General features: G+C 40.8%; 1 protein-coding gene across 1 annotated transcript in view; it reads left to right on the top strand.

The window, feature by feature from the left end:
• The first annotated feature begins 1070 nt into the window (after window positions 1–1070).
• LOC124286079 overlaps window positions 1071–20239 on the top strand; it is a 209368-nt gene continuing 190199 nt past the window's right edge. Inside the window, exons 1-2 of the mRNA XM_046722404.1 lie at window positions 1071–1167; window positions 1944–2004. Coding sequence (XP_046578360.1) covers window positions 1071–1167; window positions 1944–2004 — 158 coding nt within the window. The remainder of the gene's footprint in view (window positions 1168–1943; window positions 2005–20239) is intronic.

Consider the following 20239-nt stretch of genomic DNA (forward strand, 5'->3'; position numbering starts at 1 on the left):
ACAGAGAGACAGAGAGAGAGAGACAGAGAGAGAGAGAGAGAGAGACAGAGAGAGAGAGAGAGAGAGAGAGAGAGAGACAGAGAGACACAGAGAGAGAGAGAGAAGAAAGAGAGAGAGAGAGAGAGAGAGAGAGAGACAGAGAGAGAGAGAGAGAGAGAGAGAAGAAACAGAGAGAGAGACACAGACAGAGACACAGAGAGAGACAGAGAGTGAGAGACAGAGAAGAGAGAGAGAGCGTGAGAGAGACAGAGAGGGAGACACAGAGAGAGAGAGAGAGAGAGAGAGAGAGAGAGAGAGAGAGAGAGAGAGAGAGAGAGAGAGAGAGAGAGAGAGAGAGAGAGAGACAGACAGACAGACAGACAGAGACAGACAGACAGACAGACAGATCATTTTATCCCTAATGTGTACATTGATGTTCATAATGCCAGTCACTGTCTGACCCAGAGAGATCATCTTCAGACCACCATCTCAGAAATCTAATATTGAAAAGTTCAACAACAGACAGATATACAAAACCTGCTAAGGAATATGAAGCTCTCACATTTGTGAATTTTGAATCCTCTGTGATGCTACTCAGTAAGAAATATCCAGCACCAGTGTCTTGGTCCTGTCTGGTATCAGCTCTGGTCGCATCAGCTGCTACATTTAGTTTTTGATTATTCAGCACTATTCTAGATTCTAGCCTTGCTCCAAGGCTGTACTGAATGCTTAGCCCATGTATGTATAGTAATTCTATCCTTTAAAGAGGCAAGTCTAGATACGGGGACAGTACAGTAAGGACCCCAGTCAGTCATATATTTACATTTTGGGAACAATATCATTATAACTATTAATTATTACCCTAGAGACAAGTCTAGCACCATACCTACTCATCAGTTTCCCTCAACATATGATGCACATCAAAGCTCTGTGTCATTATCAGCTTTCCTCCCACTGAATTTAGTTTTACACCCCACAGCAATATTCCAGCTATATGTCTCTCCTCCGATGTTAAGTTGATACACCGTAATATATGTCAGCTACATTTGAAATAGTTGTTGAATGATCTCACTCAGTATGTGCCAGTTTGTATGACATGTCATGGTGTTCTCTCCTTCAGCGCTGTCCGAACCATCTGTGACGTCCTGGATGTCCACAAGCAGTACTGGAAGAGCCTCAAGTTCAGAGGTACTGTGCAGTTTGAGTTCATGTGATAGGGCTATCATCAAAGACGGGCCTCCCCTGGAGATTTAACTGCACCAGTGTTACATCATCGGCTTGCATCACAGTCAAATGACAGGACATCACTGATATTACTTGTGTTACAAATCCTGGCCCATTAGGTTCACATTCTCTGTTCACGGTAAAAGTGAAACCATCGGTCCCAGTGACATTCTCACTAAGTGAACTGATAAAGATGAAATTAACCTTTCTGTTTTGATTGGTTAAACTTCATGTTGGAAATATTACCTGTGACTATATTTGGCTTGTTAAAAATGTCCATGGCTCCTCTCTGATTACACAGTCCTTGGTGACCAGAAGGAATCAGATCTAAAACAGCAGCAGGCAGTGCATGTTTCACTGATACCCCCCAACATTTAATGAGAGAGGGCTACTGTTGAGACAGCTCATACCAACCTGGGTTTGAGTTGTCAGTTCCGGTGCATTCTGTACGTCCCAGTGAGGATAAAGTGACACTCCTCACTAACATGAGGTTACATTGCATGATGATATATTCGGCACGTAAGACATTTCAGCATTCAATCCAAATATGACTAAAACTTAATGGCTTGTGTCTTTTGCTAGAAAACTGTAAAAAAAAACTCCCCTGAAAATATTCAAACTAAAGGTAATATTATGGACAAAGTGCCTTATTCAGAACTTTATCTGTCTTATTTGTAATTGTGTTCAAATAAAGAACTAACACACACTGTCTGCAACCTGTCTGATGCGTGATGTTTCAGTGAAGATCCCAACAATGGCCCAAGTCCTGGACATGGAACAAAACAGGAAGGCAGAATCAGGGTGAGTTGCATTCAAATTGATTCTTGCGATGACATTGTTGAGACCTATCATTCATTTCAGGCTTGTCAGAGATCAAACCGAAGACACGCAGCTGAGGTGTGTTGGATTGGCGGATCCAGTCTCATATATACTTATTATGTAGATTTCAGTCTGTTTGTTCTGATATAGCACAGACAGCATTTTTCTGGGCTGGGAAATAGACTTGAACGACAGACTGTGGTTTTGGGAAATTGACACTGTTAACATTGTTAATTTCGATCAGTTTCCTGTCAGAGAACTTTGACATATGCTTGGAGGTGAATCCATTGATCCACCACAGATTCTTGATCAGCTCACGACTTGTGTGCTCTGATTTTAAAGTCAGATTTCTCAAGAGCAATTTTGAAAGAGGTTATTTGGGAAAGAAAATGAACTTGCACTTTTTTAGAAATGTTTAAGCAAGCTATTTAAGTTTGTGTTTTAGATTTGCATGCGGTTATTTGCCTTTCAGAAAAAGATTGGATGTTGCCATTTGATACATGGTTTGAGTCGATAGTTGAGGACCCTGGTAATTTGTACCCACAGGAGTTTCAGGGTAGTGGTTGTCTCCTTTAAGGGGTGTGTGTTTGTGTGTGAGTTTTTTTGTGTGTTCCTGTGTGTCTGTTTCTGTGGGTTTGTGTGTGTGAGAGAGAGAGAAAGGCTCTGTCTGTCTGACTGTCTGTCTGTAAATGCGAGTGTGCCCAGATCTGTCCATGCTCCATGATATTCCTCACAACAGGCTTAATGAATGTTAGATAGGGAGCATTTTTTGCATACATTAAAACATGTTTGATACCTGATACAAGCCTTGTATTACTGTCTCCTGGTTTTGCTTGGGAACTCTTCATATCTGTTGTTATGACCGAAGTTGGTCATGAAGAGATGTCGGGGATGTTGTGGCCACACACGATGTCAACTTTCGTCGCTGTGTGTCTGACATTTCTTTCATCACACAACTGTCTAGACACACACTCATATATGGTGGTCATCAATCGAGTTCCCAGTGACTAATTACTGGTCTTATAGTGGCCACACTTTGATCAGTTGTTGTCATGTGTGACTAGATTCATCATAAGTGCCATCCATTCGGTGCCTCATACACCGGTGTTGGATGCTGGGATGATTAGCCATTGAAACCACAGAAACATCATTATGCTGATTTTGTAAGCAACGAAAATAAATCTACAATGCAGACAGGATTGTATTTTATTACTGATGAAAGGTTCTGATTTCAAAGAAACAGAATTGCAGATAATGATGCCGATTTGTATCAAAAACATTCTAGCGATGCCAACATTGCTGAAAGGACTCATACAAAGTGTCACAGGATTAGATGGACGGTAGCAGGAAGACTTTACCTACATTTTCTGTCATGTGCTTGAAAAGGAAAACAAATGTGTTTGTGTGAAATAGGATTTGCCCAGTGCACTAATGTTCATATAAGACATGATATACCGATGTATCTACAATCATTTCTTCTTGTAATGAGTTGATCCATTTCAGTACTGGGATATAAGACCTAGCAGTGTCTACTCACATGAAAAGAAAATATTGAAAAATGTCTTGCCGAAATTGTGGTGAGTGCTCGTTTGATTTCAGGAAAGTAATCAATGTCCAATTTTTTCCAATATGAAGAAGAAACTCTATTGATGCTGCATGTCACGGAGACACTCTGTCAGCCTGAACGTAAGGCCACTGACAGATCGGTTGAATAAAAACCATGGCACACACTTGCTCCCTGGTGATTACAGAGTTCTTGTCAAGTTGAGTAGGAAAACTAGATCCAACTTCCAGGTTAAATTGACAAAAAATATCTGTTTTAAAAATGTATGGTATTTAGTTGTTACTTGTTTGTGTCGCTTCTATGACTTAGAAATGTTTAGAAGTAAAAAGTACATAATATATATGTTTTTACTTTCATTATAGAACAAACTTCTTTTATTCGTGAGTGCAACGTTTCGATACAGATTCTACCGTTGTCAAGCCGTTGTACTTTCATGATGAACAAAGATATTATTATCCACCTCATGGTTGTGTGAAGTAATATGTTATCTTGTGTCATATCTTTGTCATATCTTGTGTCATATCTTTGTCATATCTTGTGTCATATCTTGTGTCATATCTTTGTCATATCTTGGTCATATCTTGTGTCATATCTTGTGTCATATCTTTGCTTTTGGCTGGGTACATTACACTCATGTTTCACAATGTGTTAAAAAATGTTGAGTCATGAACATCTGGCCGAACCTCTACCTTGTCAAAAATGAAACATACAACTTTATGGATGACAACTTCTTATTTATTGCATTGAGCGACGTTTCGATGTAGATTCTTACACCGTTATCAAGCTAAAAGTGAATACAACCAGATGTAGAGGGGTATATGTACACAGTATGTTTTGACAACAGCAGATTAACATTATCAACAACATGTAATAGTATAACAACTGGTACATAATTATGAGAGGCCAGTGGGAGACTAAGAACAACAAATGAGACTGGGAACGAAGCTGTTGAGGTTTTATGTTGTTTAATGCGGATATCAACGGGACGGGAGGTTTCACCAATATAGGAATCACCACATTCACAATTAATCTTGTAGATCACTCCTTTGGGGGGCTGCTTTTTGGAGGGTAGGTTGCGGCCATTGGCTAGGAGGATGGTCCTGAGGGTTGCAGAGCCAGTGAAGATGGTGTCGATGCCTGCTTGGTGCTTTAGTAGTCTGCTGATTTGATGGGAGGTCTTGCCGATGTTGGGTAGGGTGATTCTGATGGGGGCGGACTCAGGCTTGGTCAATTTGGGTTTGTCATTGAGGGTGGTGGAGATGGTCCTCTTGACTAAGTTGGTGGGATACTGGTTGAGGATCGTGAAGACATGTTGCAGGTGGTTCAGCTCATGTTCTAGGTCATGGCTGCTGGAGCAAATGTTCTTGGCATGCTTGGTCAGGGTTGAGATGACACCAGACTTTGTTTTTGGGGGGTGGTTTGAGTTGAACTGAATATACTGGTCGGAGTGGGTGGGTTTTCTGTAGACCTTGGTTTGGATCTTCTTGCAGGGGTCTCTGGATACATGGACATCTAGGAAGGGACTGTGCTGTCTCTCTCTGTCTCCATTGTAACCTTAATTCGAGGATGTTGGGTGTTGAGGTGCTGTAGTAGTGAGGTGGGATCCTGGTCTTTCCTGAGGATGACAAAGGTGTCATCCACCTCCCTATACCAGCAGACAGGTTGGATGGGGGAGGAGGCCAGGGCTTGCTCTTCAAAATGTCATGTAGATTTCTGTGAAAATAGGGGAGAGATGGGATCCCATGGGGAGGCCGTGGATCTGTTCGAAAATGTTGTCTCCCAGGTGAAGTAGGTAGACGTTATACAAGATTTAGTTAGGCTGCAGTCACAGAAGTTGTACTGCCAGAAATCCAACAGACCTCTCCTCTATTCGACCACCCCAACCTCTGACAGCTGCTATTGTACTGCCAAACCTCCAACAAAACCTCTTCTCTCACCCTGCCTGTTACAGACTGACAGTGATCTGGTGACAGCGGTAATCATCTCGTAGTCCAGGTAATGCACTAATTGAGTGTCCATTTTCCACATAGATTCTCCATCTGATTTCAACACTCCAGAAACAGTGCACTAATTGTCTCAGTGTCCAAGAGATTACTATTGTCTCAAGGTCATACAAGAGATTACTCCATCTGTCTCAAGGTCGAGTCAACACTCAATGGAGTACAAGACATTACTATTGTCTCAAGGTCGAGTACAAGAGATTACTATTGTCTCAAGGTCGAGTACAAGACATTACTATTGTCTCAAGGTCGAGTACAAGTACTATTGTCTCAAGGTTGAGTACAAGACATTACTATTGTCTCAAGGTCGAGTACAAGACAGTACTATTGTCTCAAGGTACTACTATTGTCTCAAGGTCGAGTACAAGACATTACTATTGTCTCAAGGTCAGCTGGTTAGACCACTCTGTTATCATTGCTGAAAAAGAAATGATTTCATGCTGACACTGATGTGTTGAAACTGATGTGAGACCCTGGTCCTCCCTACCATCTGGGTCAGTGGCGATTGTCAGCTTCCACAGGCATTGCTCTGTCTGGCATGTTCACCAATCAGATTGGCCCAGTTACTGTAACAAGAGTAACAACTACTGTTAAGGAAGTAGTTAGTTACTGATTGACCATAAAATCGTATTAGACCTTGTATTCTGGCAGCCATGAAGAAATGTACTAAAGTAATTATATTGTCTCCAAGTCTTGACTGAAGATTCAGTGAGTCTCGTGTATGGATTGGAATTGGTTTATTAGCTCATATGTTGCTGATAGAGTCTGATTGGTTGTGTGAAATCACTTCCACTTTGTTTATGGACCATTGTAAACTTCTGTGTTATTCCTGAGTGGAAGGTTCTCAGTAATCAGGTTTTACTTCCTCCAGGTCTTCTTAGGTTGATGGTTTATATCCCCTTTCTAGCATCACAACCATGACAATCATTCGAGGGATCTCGTAGATCGAGCCAGTGAGTGAGTGAATGAGGGAGGGAGCTTGGTTTTATTATTAGTTAGCAATATTCTGAACACGGGAAGTGGGCTTCACTTAGTGTACCAGTGTGGGAGATTGAACACAGCTCTGTGACTCTTCAACCAGTGGATTGCCTCACTGCCTTGTGCATATGGAGATGTAGCACTTGCAATACTATAGTCCCATGCTCTTCTGGTGTGTTGTTCTGATTGTTGTTCTGGTGTGTTGTTGTGTGTTGTTCTGCTGTGTTGTTCTGGTGTGTTGTTCTGGTGTGTTTGCTCTGGTTGTTGCTGTTGTTCTGTTGTGTGTTTGTTCTGGTGTGTTGCTCTGGTGTGTTGTTCTGGTGTGTTGTTCTGGTGTGTTGTTCTGGTGTGTTGTTCTGGTGTGTTGTTCTGGTGTGTTGTTCTGGTGTGTTGTTCTGGTGTGTTGTTCTGGTGTGTTGTTCTGTGTGTTCTGGTGTGTTGTTCTGGTTGTTCTGTTGTTCGTGTTGTTCAATGTGTTGTTCTGGTGTGTTGTTCGGTGTGTTGTTGTTCTGGTGTGTTGTTCAATGTGTTCTGGTGTGTTGTTGGTGTGTTGTGGTGTGTTGTTCTGGTGTGTTGTTCTGTTTGTTCTGGTGTGTTGTTCTGGTGTTCCTGGTGTGTTGTTCTGTGTTCTGCTGTTCTGGTGTGTTGTTCTGTGTGCTTGTTCTGAAGTGTTTGTTCTGATGTGTTGTTCTGGTGTGTTGTTCTGGTGTGTTGTTCGTGTGTTGTTCTGTGTGTTGTTCTGGTGTGTTGTTCCGTTGTGCTGTTCTGGTGTGTTCCTGTTGTTCTGTGTGTTGTTCCGTGTTGTTCTGTTGTGTTGTTCTGGTGTGTTGTTCTGTGTTGTTCTGATGTGTTGTTCTGATTGTTGTTCTGGTGTGTTGTTCCGTGTGTTCTTCAGTGTGTTGTTCTGTTCTGGTGTGTTGTTCCTGGTGTGTTGTTCTGTTGTTCTGGTGTGTTGTTCTGTGTGCTTGTTCTGGTGTGTTGTTCTGATTCTGTGTGTTGTTCCTGAGTGTGTTCTGGTGTGTTGTTCTGTTCTGTTCTGTTCCTGTGTTGTTCCGTGTGTTGTTCTGGTGTGTTGTTCCGGTGTGTTGTTCTGGTGTGTTGTTCTGTGTGCTGTTCTGAAGTGTGTTGTTCTGATGTGTTGTTGTGATTGTTCCGTTGTTCTGGTGTGTTGTTCCGTGTGTTCTGTTCTGGTGTGTTGTTCCTTGTGCTGTTCTGGTGTGTTGTTCTGGTGTGTTGTTCTGATTCTGGTGTGTTGTTCCGTGTGTTGTTCTGGTGTGTTGTTCTGAGTGTTGTTTCTGGTGTGTTGTTCTGTTCTGGTGTGTGTGTTCCGTGTGTTGTTCTGTTGATGTTCTGTGTGTTGTTCTGGTGTGTTGTTGTTTGTTCCGTGTGCTGTTCTGATTGATGTTCTGGTGTGTGTTGTTCTGAAGTGTTGTTCTGGTGTTGTGATTGTTGTTCTGGTGTGTTGTTCTGTGTTGTTCTGTGTTCTGGTGTGTTCCGTGGTGTGTTGTTCCGGTGTGTTGTTCTGATTGATGTTCTGGTGTGTTGTTCTGAGTGATGTTCTGGTGTTCTGATTGATGTTCTGGTGTGTTGTTCCGTGTGCTGTTCTGATTGATGTTCTGGTGTGTTGTTCCGTCTGTTGTTCTGATTGATGTTCTGGTGTGTGTGTGTTGTTCTGGTGTGTTGTTCTGGTGTGTTGTTCTGGTGTGTTGTTCTGGATGTGTTGTTCTGGTGTGTTGTTCCGTGTTGTTCTGTGCTGGTCTGGTGTGCTGTTCTGGTGTGTTGTTCTGGTGTGTTGTTCTGTGATGATGTTCTGGTGTGTTGTTCCGTGTGTTCTGGTGTGCTGGTCTGGTGTGTTGTTCTGTGTGCTGTTCTGGTGTGTTATTCTGGTGTGTTGTGCTGATTGTTGTTCTGGTGTGTTGTTCTCATGTGTTGTTCTCATGTGTTGTTCTGATGTTTCTAACTGAAATACTGTCAGGAGCAAAACATAAGATTTGGAAACAACTGTCTGAAATAAGACAATTGTGCATTCTCTCAGATCAGAGGAAAGTAAAAGAATATGTCCAGCCATGCTGTGTATAATGCACAACAGAGAATTGACCAAGCATTTGTAGAAACTGACATGTAGAGGTGATTTAACCTACGGCATTTTCAGTGTAGAGGTTTCAAGTGTTGATTTAATGCATGTAACTTTCACTTGAAACTGAATATGGATTTAAATTAGAAAATATATCTCCATCCAACATGACACAATGGCAAATAAGACAAACACTCTGACCATGGTAAAAGTGAATATTGACATGGCATAGGGTAAGCCAAATATTTCCTCTTGGATAAATTCACTGGATAAGTGAAGATTGCTTTTAATCTGCATATATATGGTATCCATACCATGTTGATCCACTTCAGTAAGATCATGAAATCATTGAGGCAGATTTCCCATCACCTGAATCCAGCTGATATCCCCAGAGAAAGTGAAGCAGTTTTGGTTCTAAAGTATCCTTTATTGATATAAGGTGATAAAGTCCAGATGGGAAGTCAGAGCATTGTGAAGCAGTAGAAAGTGGCCATGTTTATGCCACATAATTTTACAAAAGACAGATTATTAGTATTTTTGTGGCATCTGAAATATGTTGGGCTCAGTTTCTTTAAGTAATTTAGCACCACTACCCATAGTTAAGCAACATTTATGAAATGAAATCACAATTTGATACTGCCACACAAGCCAGTATGTGAAAGAAGTACTTTTAAATACTGTTAACTTTCTCGGTAATGTCGTCAGTCAGCAAAATCATGGCCAAACGTAGATTGGGTACTACCAGCGTACCAATCAAATGCAGGATTCTAAAATGTCACGTAGGAATCACTGTTGATGTACTGTAGTTTCTGTATCAGGTGAACAGACTAATTTACATCACTGATGAAACTTTAGCTAATTTGATAACATCTTATGTGCTGCTCAGTTTGTAAAAACCTTTTGAAAACTTAGACAAAACACTGTGTCAGACATTTCCAATTATCATCACTCAATATCAGCTATGAATGTATTGATCTCGAGTACGCTGATTGTGGCTTGCACCTGACCAGTGTGAAACTTAGACAAAGCACTGTGTGAGACATATCTTTCCAACAATAGATTTTGAAAGTAGAAACACCCTGAGACATATGAAACAGCTCTGTAATATGAACAGCACATATGACCAGTCATCTGCTGTATCACAGTGTCAGATCTCAGGACAACATGACAGCTTTCACTTCTTGTTGGCTGTTGGAAGCTGATCATTGGGGAAGAACCAAGACAGATTACTCAGTATATGGATAATTATTGTAAGTGTAATACAATCATGAATAACATAATACATGTTATAAGAAATAGATACCAGCTATATGTGATATAAGTATACTTATCTAGTAATAGAAATGATTGTCGTGACATATTTGTTATGTTACACAAATACACTATACATGGAGTACACCGAGGAGGACTTCTAGTGGATGAGACAGGGTGGCTTCCTAACCACAGTGCTGCAACACGTCTAGAACATGGAGTACACCGAGGAGGACTTCTAGTGGATGAGACAGGGTGTCTTCCTAACCACAGTGCTGCAACACGGGAGTAGAACATGGAGTACACCGAGGAGGACTTCTAGTGGATGAGACAGGGTGTCTTCCTAACCACAGTGCTGCAACACGCCTAGAACATGGAGTACACCGAGGAGGACTTCTAGTGGATGAGACAGGGTGTCTTCCTAACCACAGTGCTGCAACACGTCTAGAACATGGAGTACACCGAGGAGGACTTCTAGTGGATGAGACAGGGTGTCTTCCTAACCACAGTGCTGCAACACGTCTAGAACATGGAGTACACCGAGGAGGACTTCTAGTGGATGAGACAGGGTGTCTTCCTAACCACAGTGCTGCAACACGTCTAGAACATGGAGTACACCGAGGAGGACTTCTAGTGGATGAGACAGGGTGTCTTCCTAACCACAGTGCTGCAACACGTCTAGAACAACCTCTGAATAAAACATTTATACCATCTAATACAGTTATGCTATCCACACTTGAAAACATTACACCTGTACATAACATACAGTATATTACACAGAACTGATCACACGGGCATTAAAACACAGTCTATTCTGTGTAAAAATAGTGTATTCTTTTCTGATTAAGAGAATAAAACGATAGACTCAGCTTTAAGAAATACAGGGCATGTTCTTCACTGCAATGTTGTTGTTTACAAAGTGAGTCATGCTGTAACTATTATTTACCAGCCACGGATACGACATAGTGTGATATTGTCTGCCACTCCTTTGTGTATGAGACAATAAGGAGTTTAGTTCCTGTAATTAACTTGTTCTCAGAAATACCAATTGGACTGGTATCTCAGCTAGACATACTTCTTGGAACCAAAGTGATTTTATTTTATTAACTTGTCGAATGTTATTATGGAAGTTGATTGAGACATTTTTGTATTCATGAAGAAACATGAACTTGGAAATGAAAAGATTGGAATGTGATCATTAGTTTTCTCAACAATACGTCTTCTGATCTGGTTTCTCCTCCAGTCAGATGCAGATTCAGGCTTCTCTGTTGAGAACTTCCTTCATTCAGAAGCAGAAAGTACAATATCAGCTTATTTTCAATAACTTTATATGGCTGGGTTGTTAATCTCTCTCACAGTATTAAACCTGTCTTATGATCTAACAAACAATGTCACTGAAAGAAGTTAAACACCACACCATTGAAATATTCTGTAATCTTGACAAACTTCTGAGCGTTTATTTTTTACTACGTGTATCAAGTTTGGTATCTACAACATCTCCACTTCCATGTTCACCACCCTGTTTCATGTCAAGCCAGGTGTGCTTGAATATTAGCTCCCCGTTTTCTTCTTTTCTTCATGACATAAAGTCCAAATTTGAACCCAGTTAAAGCCCTAGAATACAGTTCAATGTAGTGTTGTGCATAACACTCACTCACTCACCTCATTCACTCACCTCACTCCCTCACCTCACCTCACCTCATCCCACCACCTCACCCCACCTCACCTAACCTCACCTCACCCCACCCCACCTCACTCCTCCTCACTCCACCTGTTGTGGTTCTGGGTGGTGAGTTGGTCTCCAGCACATCCATGTTGTGAATGATGAGCTGGCTGATGGGATATATGACCTCATATGCTTAAAAATTTCTGGCTGAGCGATGTGAAAATACTAATCCCAATAAAAATACTTTGGCCATGAGAGATGTCAGTACTGGACATGGACAAAACATTGTAATTAACAGAGGAAGGTGAGCTAATGAACCTATTCCCATGTCAGGTGTTCTGCATGGCCAGTTAGTGCAGCCCATGTACAGATCCCATCTCCAACTCTGATTACACACTGTGACCACCAGGGATAACAAGAGTTATAGCATAACTTCTCACAGCCCATGCCAAGATTCCATCTACCACACTGATTACACACTGTGACCACCAGGGATAACAAGAGTTATAGCATAACTTCTCACAGCCCATGCCCAGATTCCATCTCCAACTCTGATTACACACTGTGACCACCAGGGATAACAAGAGTTATAGCATAGATTCCATCTACCACTTCTCACAGCCCATGCCTTCTCACAGATTCCATCTACCACACTGATTACACACTGTGACCACCAGGGATAACAAGAGTTATAGCATAACTTCTCACAGCCCATGCCCAGATTCCATCTACCACACTGATTACACACTGTGACCACCAGGGATAACAAGAGTTATAGAATAACTTCTCACAGCCCATGCCCAGATTCCATCTCCAACTCTGATTACACACTGTGACCACCAGGGATAACAAGAGTTATAGAATAACTTCTCACAGCCCATGCCCAGATCCCATCTACCACACTGATTACACACTGTGACCACCAGGGATAACAAGAGTTATAGCATAACTTCTCACAGCCCATGCCCAGATTCCATCTACCACACTGATTACACACTGTGACCACCAGGGATAACAAGAGTTATAGAATAACTTCTCACAGCCCATGCCCAGATTCCATCTACCACACTGATTACACACTGTGACCACCAGGGATAACAAGGGTTATACCACAGCACAGCACTAGATTCTGGTGTCATAACAGAGGTCTCAAATCACAATAATATGTTATTAAGAATGATAGCTGATGTTCAAAACCTCATCACTAGTATAGACTGCATTACTGACACCAGATGTGTAATATTACAGCAGACCAATAATCTACCCAAAATTTCATCTATATTTGATGGATGTGATTGTTCTGTGAGAGCATCTGCTATGTGAATATCACACTTGCCTCCCTCTACACCACTTAAACCATCTTTTCATTATCCTCCTGTAACTGTGTGAATTAGAATGCATGAACCACCCAAACTGCCAACTTGTATAAAATTATTCATCTCTCAATCACATCTACATCATAGAGACATCAATATACTGGTAGCTGCTTAACTTCCCTATGATTTGCTCATACATAATAACAGGGTGTGTGAAATTGTAAAATGTGAATGTTCTACACTGAAATAAAACAGACAGCACATATGGTGGTTGAGGTAGTGTGTGTGTTACAATTCCCCTTGGTTTTCTTACCGTCATTAAAAAACTGTTAAACATTTTCAAGAATATTTTATACATAATCTATTTACTGGTAGGTTTTATTAAGTTACATTTTGTGGTCAATGATCATTTGCTTCCATTAGTCCTGAACTCCTGATGTTGATAAAATGGGGAAATTACATTTTTTTACCAAATAAAAAAGTACTCCCTTGAGACCCGGTCATTATCCCGTTATTAAGGTTGTTCTTGCTGGTCAGCCTGGCGACTCCTTGAGTGTCAGGTTAAACAGGGCCACAAAGTAAGTGCATACAGATATTACTAGGAAATTGGATGTCAAATTCTCTGTTCAAATCATGATGGATTTTTTTCACAAAATCTTCTTGAGTGCTGTATTGAACAAAACAGGCTATTATGTTCAATGTCAAGGTCACTTTTTGTGTTGTTTGCTCTCAAGTATTGACAGAATGATATGCAGAATCATTGTTTGCTCATTTGAGCTTCAAATATTCTGGTTCTGATATTCTGATTTCTAATGGCAGATTCTCAGTAAAATATCTGCATTCATATACCTCAAGCTTACATGGTTGCTTAACTTATGACTTTCAGTATATTCAGCTCTGATGTTGTGTTTGTTGATGTAAGAACCATCTGTATCAACAAAGATGTGCACTAGTTAATAGCAGCAGTTTTCCCCAAAACCATGGTAACTTAACTATACTACCCATCAAAAGTTTAGACTCACTTAAAGCACTCACTATATGTTATGTATATATATGGTTATATCGAAGGTTGATTTCTCCACTAACTTGGGGGAACCAACTGCAAACCTCATGCAGATGAATTGTGCGAGGATCATGCATCAAATTGCTGAAAAAGATCGTGCATGTGAACAGCTGCCTTTTGGTGTAAAGTTTTGTTAAGAATTTGCCAATTTTCACCGAGTTTCATCATTTATTGAATGCATTGCAATAATCTTTTCAACGTTATTAATTTGTTTTATAATACGTCAGTTTGGGTGTAAACAGTACCTTTAAATAGTATGGATTATTTTGCAAAATTTAGTTCAGAACAGTTGACTGCAGTAAGGTGCTACATTTACACTAGTGAGTCTAAACTTTAGATGGGTAGTATATATCCGTCAGCATGTGACCCGTGAGGATCTGGGTTAGAATTGATTTTCATTAGCCCATGTTTGTCGTAAGAGGTCATTAACAGGATCGGGTGGTCAGGCTTGCTGACTTAGTTGACACATGTCATTGTACCTCAGTTGCGTAGATCGATGCTCATACTGTTGATCACTGGATTGTCTGGTCCAGACTCGATTATTTACAGACTGCCACCATATAGCTGGAATATTGCTGACTGTGATGTAAAACTAAACTCACTCATTCATTAATATCCGTCAGCATGTGTTTCTGTGAGGTTTACAGACTCCAGTTCCTGATGCTGGTCTGCGGACACTGGTCTCCTGAAGTTGGTCTGCGGACACCGGTCTCCTGACGTTGGTAAATCGACAACAGCAGTTACCTGGTTTCTTCTTACCATTTACCTAATGTAGTAAATCTTCAGTCACGGAAGTTAAAAGGTTCACCCCTCCTTGAGCCAATACAGCTGCAATTACCATCACTCAGCAAGCCAGTATTAGCTATGAATGTATTGATCGCCCAGGTTGCGGAGTACGCTGGTTGTTGCTTGCATCTGACCAGTGTTTGAACTGTAGACCAACAATATGTGTGAAGGGGCAGGTTTCCCCTTCCCACAGGAGATGGTCGGACCTCGATCGTAACCCACAGACACTGTGTCGGAGGTCATGTGTCTAACTGGCTCATGCTTTGACCTGGACATTGATCAGGTCCTGCTTGTCAGGAACTGTACGTATCGCGTCAGGGCTGAATCGGCTGACTTCAAGTATGACACTAATTTGCGAGGTTGTAAGGATTGACGAGTGATGTCAATACCTGTCGGATGCTGATCCCCATGTTTCTTCCATGGGTAAACAGGAATTTATTTACAAGGCATAATCGAGTTAGTGAATGTTGTTTTAAGCAGTTCTAAATCAGTTATGTCAGAGTGGTCTAGAAGTCCAATCAGGGAAGGTAGTGATTGAGTAGACATTGATGTTGTGGCACATGCTGCCCAGCTGCTCTGATATTCAATTGTCAGTTCCTCGAGCTACTCCACACTGTAATCACTCGACTAACATTTATGAAAAAATGTGATACCTTAATTGAAAATATATATCTTCAAAATAAAAGGATATAACCCAAATGGTGTCTAGAGTAAGTGAGTTTAGTTTTTATGCAGCACTCAGCAATATTCCAGCTATATGGCGGCAGTCTGTTAATAATCAGATCTGGAACAGACATGAACATCAATCTATGCAATTGGGATACGATGACATGACTGTGTCAACCCAGTCAGCGAGCCTGACCACCCGATCCCATTAGTCGCCTCTTATGACAAGCATGGGTTACTGAAGACCAATTCTAACCAGGATCTTCACGGGAGAAAAGCATGGGTTACTGAAGACCAATTCTAACCTGGATCTTCACGGGAGACAAGCATGGGTTACTGAAGACCAATTCTAACCTGGATCTTCACGGGAGACAAGCATGGGTTACTGAAGACCAATTCTAACCTGGATCTTCACGGGAGACAAGCATGGGTTACTGAAGACCAATTCTAACCTGGATCTTCACGGTATATGTGCTGAGACAATCCGACAAGCCGAACCATTATTAGACTATGGAACCAGCACATGCTATTTTTCAATAATTTCATTCTTGTACTTTCACAACTTTTGTGCCAGGGTCTTGTAATTGTATCTCTTGGTCACCTTGAAGGCAAGTGTTGTTGACTGTGACACTGTCAGGAATAAAACATGCCATTAAGCAGCCATAGAGAAGTGAAATCAAATTGAAGTTTTGAAAGTGTTATGACAATAAAGAAGCCATCTCGAACAAACATGTCACCTCATGATGAACTGAGGAACATTGATCTACTGAGTAGGTGTCGGGAAAACAGAAAGCATTATTTAATCATTCTGAGTGTTGTCAGAGTGATGAAGTCAGTCAAGTCATGTGTCCACAACTAATACAGTCGCTTAGCCATGAAATCAGATGGGTTACTTGACCTGAGTTCAGTTGGACTGATTGGGGTAAAGACATTGATTGGAATCCAAATAAAGATGAGAAGACCATTTCCACCATCAGAAGAAATCTCTGCTTTCTGTTGTACCATTCTATCCATATCATAAACATGGTGTTTTTAGATGAGCATTAATTAGTGCCATCATTGTCGGTGAAAAGAATTGTGCTTGATGTCAGACTTTGATCATGGCTGAGACAACGGAACCTTCAACATGGGCATGGCTGGGTTGCCAATGGGGTGTCAGGAGGATGAGGTTAGGATGATGATGATGATGATGATGATGATGATGAGGAGGAGGAGGAGGAGGAGGATGATGGTTGTGACATTGTGGTCTTGAGATGTGATGTTGTCATGGTTACCACAGAGATGACCTGCTTTCACCAAGGACTGTTTAGTTGCACAATTGTTCTGATTGTGATTGATGCCATCTTAGTTTGAAAGGCTAATATGATAACAAAATACAAGTTCATTTTTTCTCACATTATAGGGGTTGATTTATATGTTTTGTGCCAATGTTTTATCTCACTATTACCATGACAAATGTGTACTGTGTAACAATGTTAAAATAAGGTGACTTGCCAGCCTCTGTTTCACATGGTGGATAAATGGAGTTTAATGTTTACACTTTCACAGATAGCTACCTGCAGGTTCCATGTCCGCCATGAGTTGTTGAGAAAGCTGTAGATTATGGTGTTCGATCCAGGATTTATCTTCTCTGTCTTTGGCTGCCAGGAAGCCATACAAGATTATTTTCAAGATGATATGATTGATAGTTGTGGATTAACCTCAATAACAGGGTGCTACGTCCACATCAACATTGTCAGATGGCTGTCTTGTGTCCATACTGCCGCTAAGAAACCGAACAAGTTTTGTTCATGAATCCTTTCAAGTGATCTGTTTGTCGTTTCAAGGTTGCGGTATGTGGGATGTGGGATGAAACATTACTTGTCAGGCACCCTATTTGGCCCAATGATCTCATCACATCCAGTAGGGCTGTGCAATATTACCGGTAAACAGGTATATACCGGTACAGTATATCGCGATACAATTATTGCGAATATGGTTCAGATTCTGCAATATATTGGGTCATCCAGAGTTAGCCCCCTTTGAATTATCTGCCCTTGACTTCCATGGCAACAATATGTGCTCTAAAAGTGTCAAATATACTTTTATTTCAGTTGGTTTCATGTAACATTTTACAAGTGGAAGTATCTTTATAAGTGGCTCCAAAAGAGCCAAATATTCTACCAAGTTTTGTGTGTTTGAATGGTTTCATATGTAACAGTTTGGAGGAATTAAGTGGCCTCAAATGTTTTATTTGGCCTTATTAGTAGAGCCTCTGGCTCTGAGGTACCATTTCACAATTCAAAATATTTTATTATTTTTCTTGTTTCCTAATGGGACATATGTTATCAATTTATCGTATAGGCCTAAGTCTAGAATTTTGTAGGACTGTATAATGACATTCTAGTCAAGGACCTTAGCATTGGAGGTTACATGAGTTTTTAAGCTCAAGTAGTTCACCTAAATCATGTTTTTGTTTCATTTTGCAATAGTTCATGTTAACACATGTTTACATAGGAGTTGAATCTGAATGAATCACTGACATACGAGGGGCGATGAAAAAGTATGTAGAATCACCAAGAAAACGATATTTTTATGTTTTATTTTTCTACATATTATCTGTCAAGCTCAAGCAATTTGGTTTTTCTATGTTCCAGTCTCAAGATCCTCATTTTGTTTTGACCTTTTAACTTGGTACCCTAAACAAACGCAAAATCTACAATAAATGCATCAAAAACTTAGGAAACAAAATATGCAAGAAATATTTTGTGTGTTTGAGATTGATAGAAGTCCCCTAGAATCACACTTAGATATTAAAGTTCATAAAAAAGCAATTTGAAATTACAATCGCTTGTTTAAGTGACTCCACCCTTCATGTTGACTGAAAGAGCTTGTTTTGGAGACACTACCCATCCCCCTTTCAGATGACGTAATCATAAGGGCATACCTTATTCTAATGTTTTCACCTATGCATACATGATGCCAAGGGTTCAAACTAAATACTGAATGGTCACACAAGTGTCAGCTCACAATATATTGTAAACTGGGCCAGCTTGAATATCTGGACACAATGTTTTTAAAAGATTAAAATGGGGGTGTCCTTAAAAAATAGCCCCCGACTAAATATATGTAGCAGGATATGATGTCAACAACTTTGTTGTCCATTACGGGTTGCCATCCAGAATACATTCTGATCAGGGAGCAAACTTTGAGAGTCGTCTCATTGAGGAGTCATGTACCATAACCGGAATCAAGAAGTCTAGGACAACACCATATCACCCTTTGCGTAATGGTCAGCGTGAACGTTTCAATAGGACTTTACTTTATATGTTAGGTACACTGCAACCGGATCAGAAAGTGGATTGGAAATCGTCCATAATAAGCTGACTCCCTGTTATGTGACTGAAATGTCGTCATAGCAACAATATCCCAGCTAACTCACTCCACTCACTCACTCCACTCACTCACTCACTCACTCACTCACTCACTCACTCACTCACTCACTCACTCACTCACTCACTCACTCACTCACTCACTCACTCACTCACTCACTCACTCACTCACTCACTCACTCACTCACTCACTCACTCACTCACTCACTCACTCACTCATGCATGTATCTCAATGTTCACATTCAAGTGTGGGTCTGCTTGTATATTCCTTTTGGCTGTTAGCAAATCAAAATTATCAAGGCAGTCATGCACTCAAAACACTCCACCAACATTTGAGCAAATCACAACCCACTCACTAACACACTGAATCAGTGCTGTTTTCTTGGAATCAGTCTAGACTGAGATTGGTGGTCATGAGAATGGCAAACACAGTGCCGACTTCCAAGTTGTGTTTGACCTCTCTGTTTACAGATGTCATGTCTTAGGAGCCAACCAGAAATCGTGCGGACATTGAGGTTTGATCACTTCTTCGGCATTGATCAAACACTTCATGAAACATGCATGAGATATTTGCCCTCCATGTAAATGTTTGTTTGCCTGAAATTGTTACACGGCACCTTGTGATCCCCACACTGCATGGACTGCCAGCATCTTGGCGACCATCAGTTACCAAGGACTGTAATTGACGATGAAGTCACTTCGCATTAGGCCCACTCCAACTGTTATCTGAAGGGGTACTTTTCAATTGCATGGGAACTACTTTTCCAGACAGCTGCAAAAGAATCTCTGTTAACTGAGCAGAATACCCACTCAGATCTTTCTAGGAATGTGACTTCAATGTTCAATTAACACTTTGTCTACTTCAGAAGAAAAATGTGAGAGAATGTTTTGGATCATGGAAAACTGAAATTAGGTCATGTTTCAAGTATCAGTTGGCTTTGTTGTGAAACAAGTGGAGAAGGTTTTTTGGCAAAGGTGATGTAGAAGAAGGGGTGTGTGTGTGTGTGTGATATTTTAACAGGGACAGACACACAAGCTGCTCATTAGAGTGTAAGGATGTCATGTAACTGTATGGCTGAGGAAGAAAACATCAGCAACATATTCCTGGTGCCTTCATCACTGGCAATGTTTGTACACATACAGTAGATGTGGTTATAGACCTGTTTGTGGTCATTGTTGTCCACTCCCTAATTCAGGTAGTGAGGAGGTAGCTCAGTGGTGAAGGTGTTGGATCATCAGGCATGTACACCTGTGTTTGGTGCTCAGCCAGGCAAACAAAGTATTTGAATGAGTTTGTGTTTGTTCAGATCCAAATTTAGGTTAGCATGTAGAAATGATGTGGCATCTTCATATAAATATTTAGTGTAACATAACATAGAGTTCCAGGTTGGAGGTGGTCAGACTTGCTCACTTTCTTGATGTAGGACATTGTTTTTAAATTTTGTATATGTTCATGATTTCAATAACTGCATGCTCTGTTCC

Source organism: Haliotis rubra, unplaced genomic scaffold (assembly GCF_003918875.1).
Source record: "Haliotis rubra isolate DU_JTF1 unplaced genomic scaffold, ASM391887v1 Scf375, whole genome shotgun sequence".
Taxonomy (NCBI): Eukaryota; Metazoa; Mollusca; class Gastropoda; order Lepetellida; family Haliotidae; genus Haliotis; species Haliotis rubra.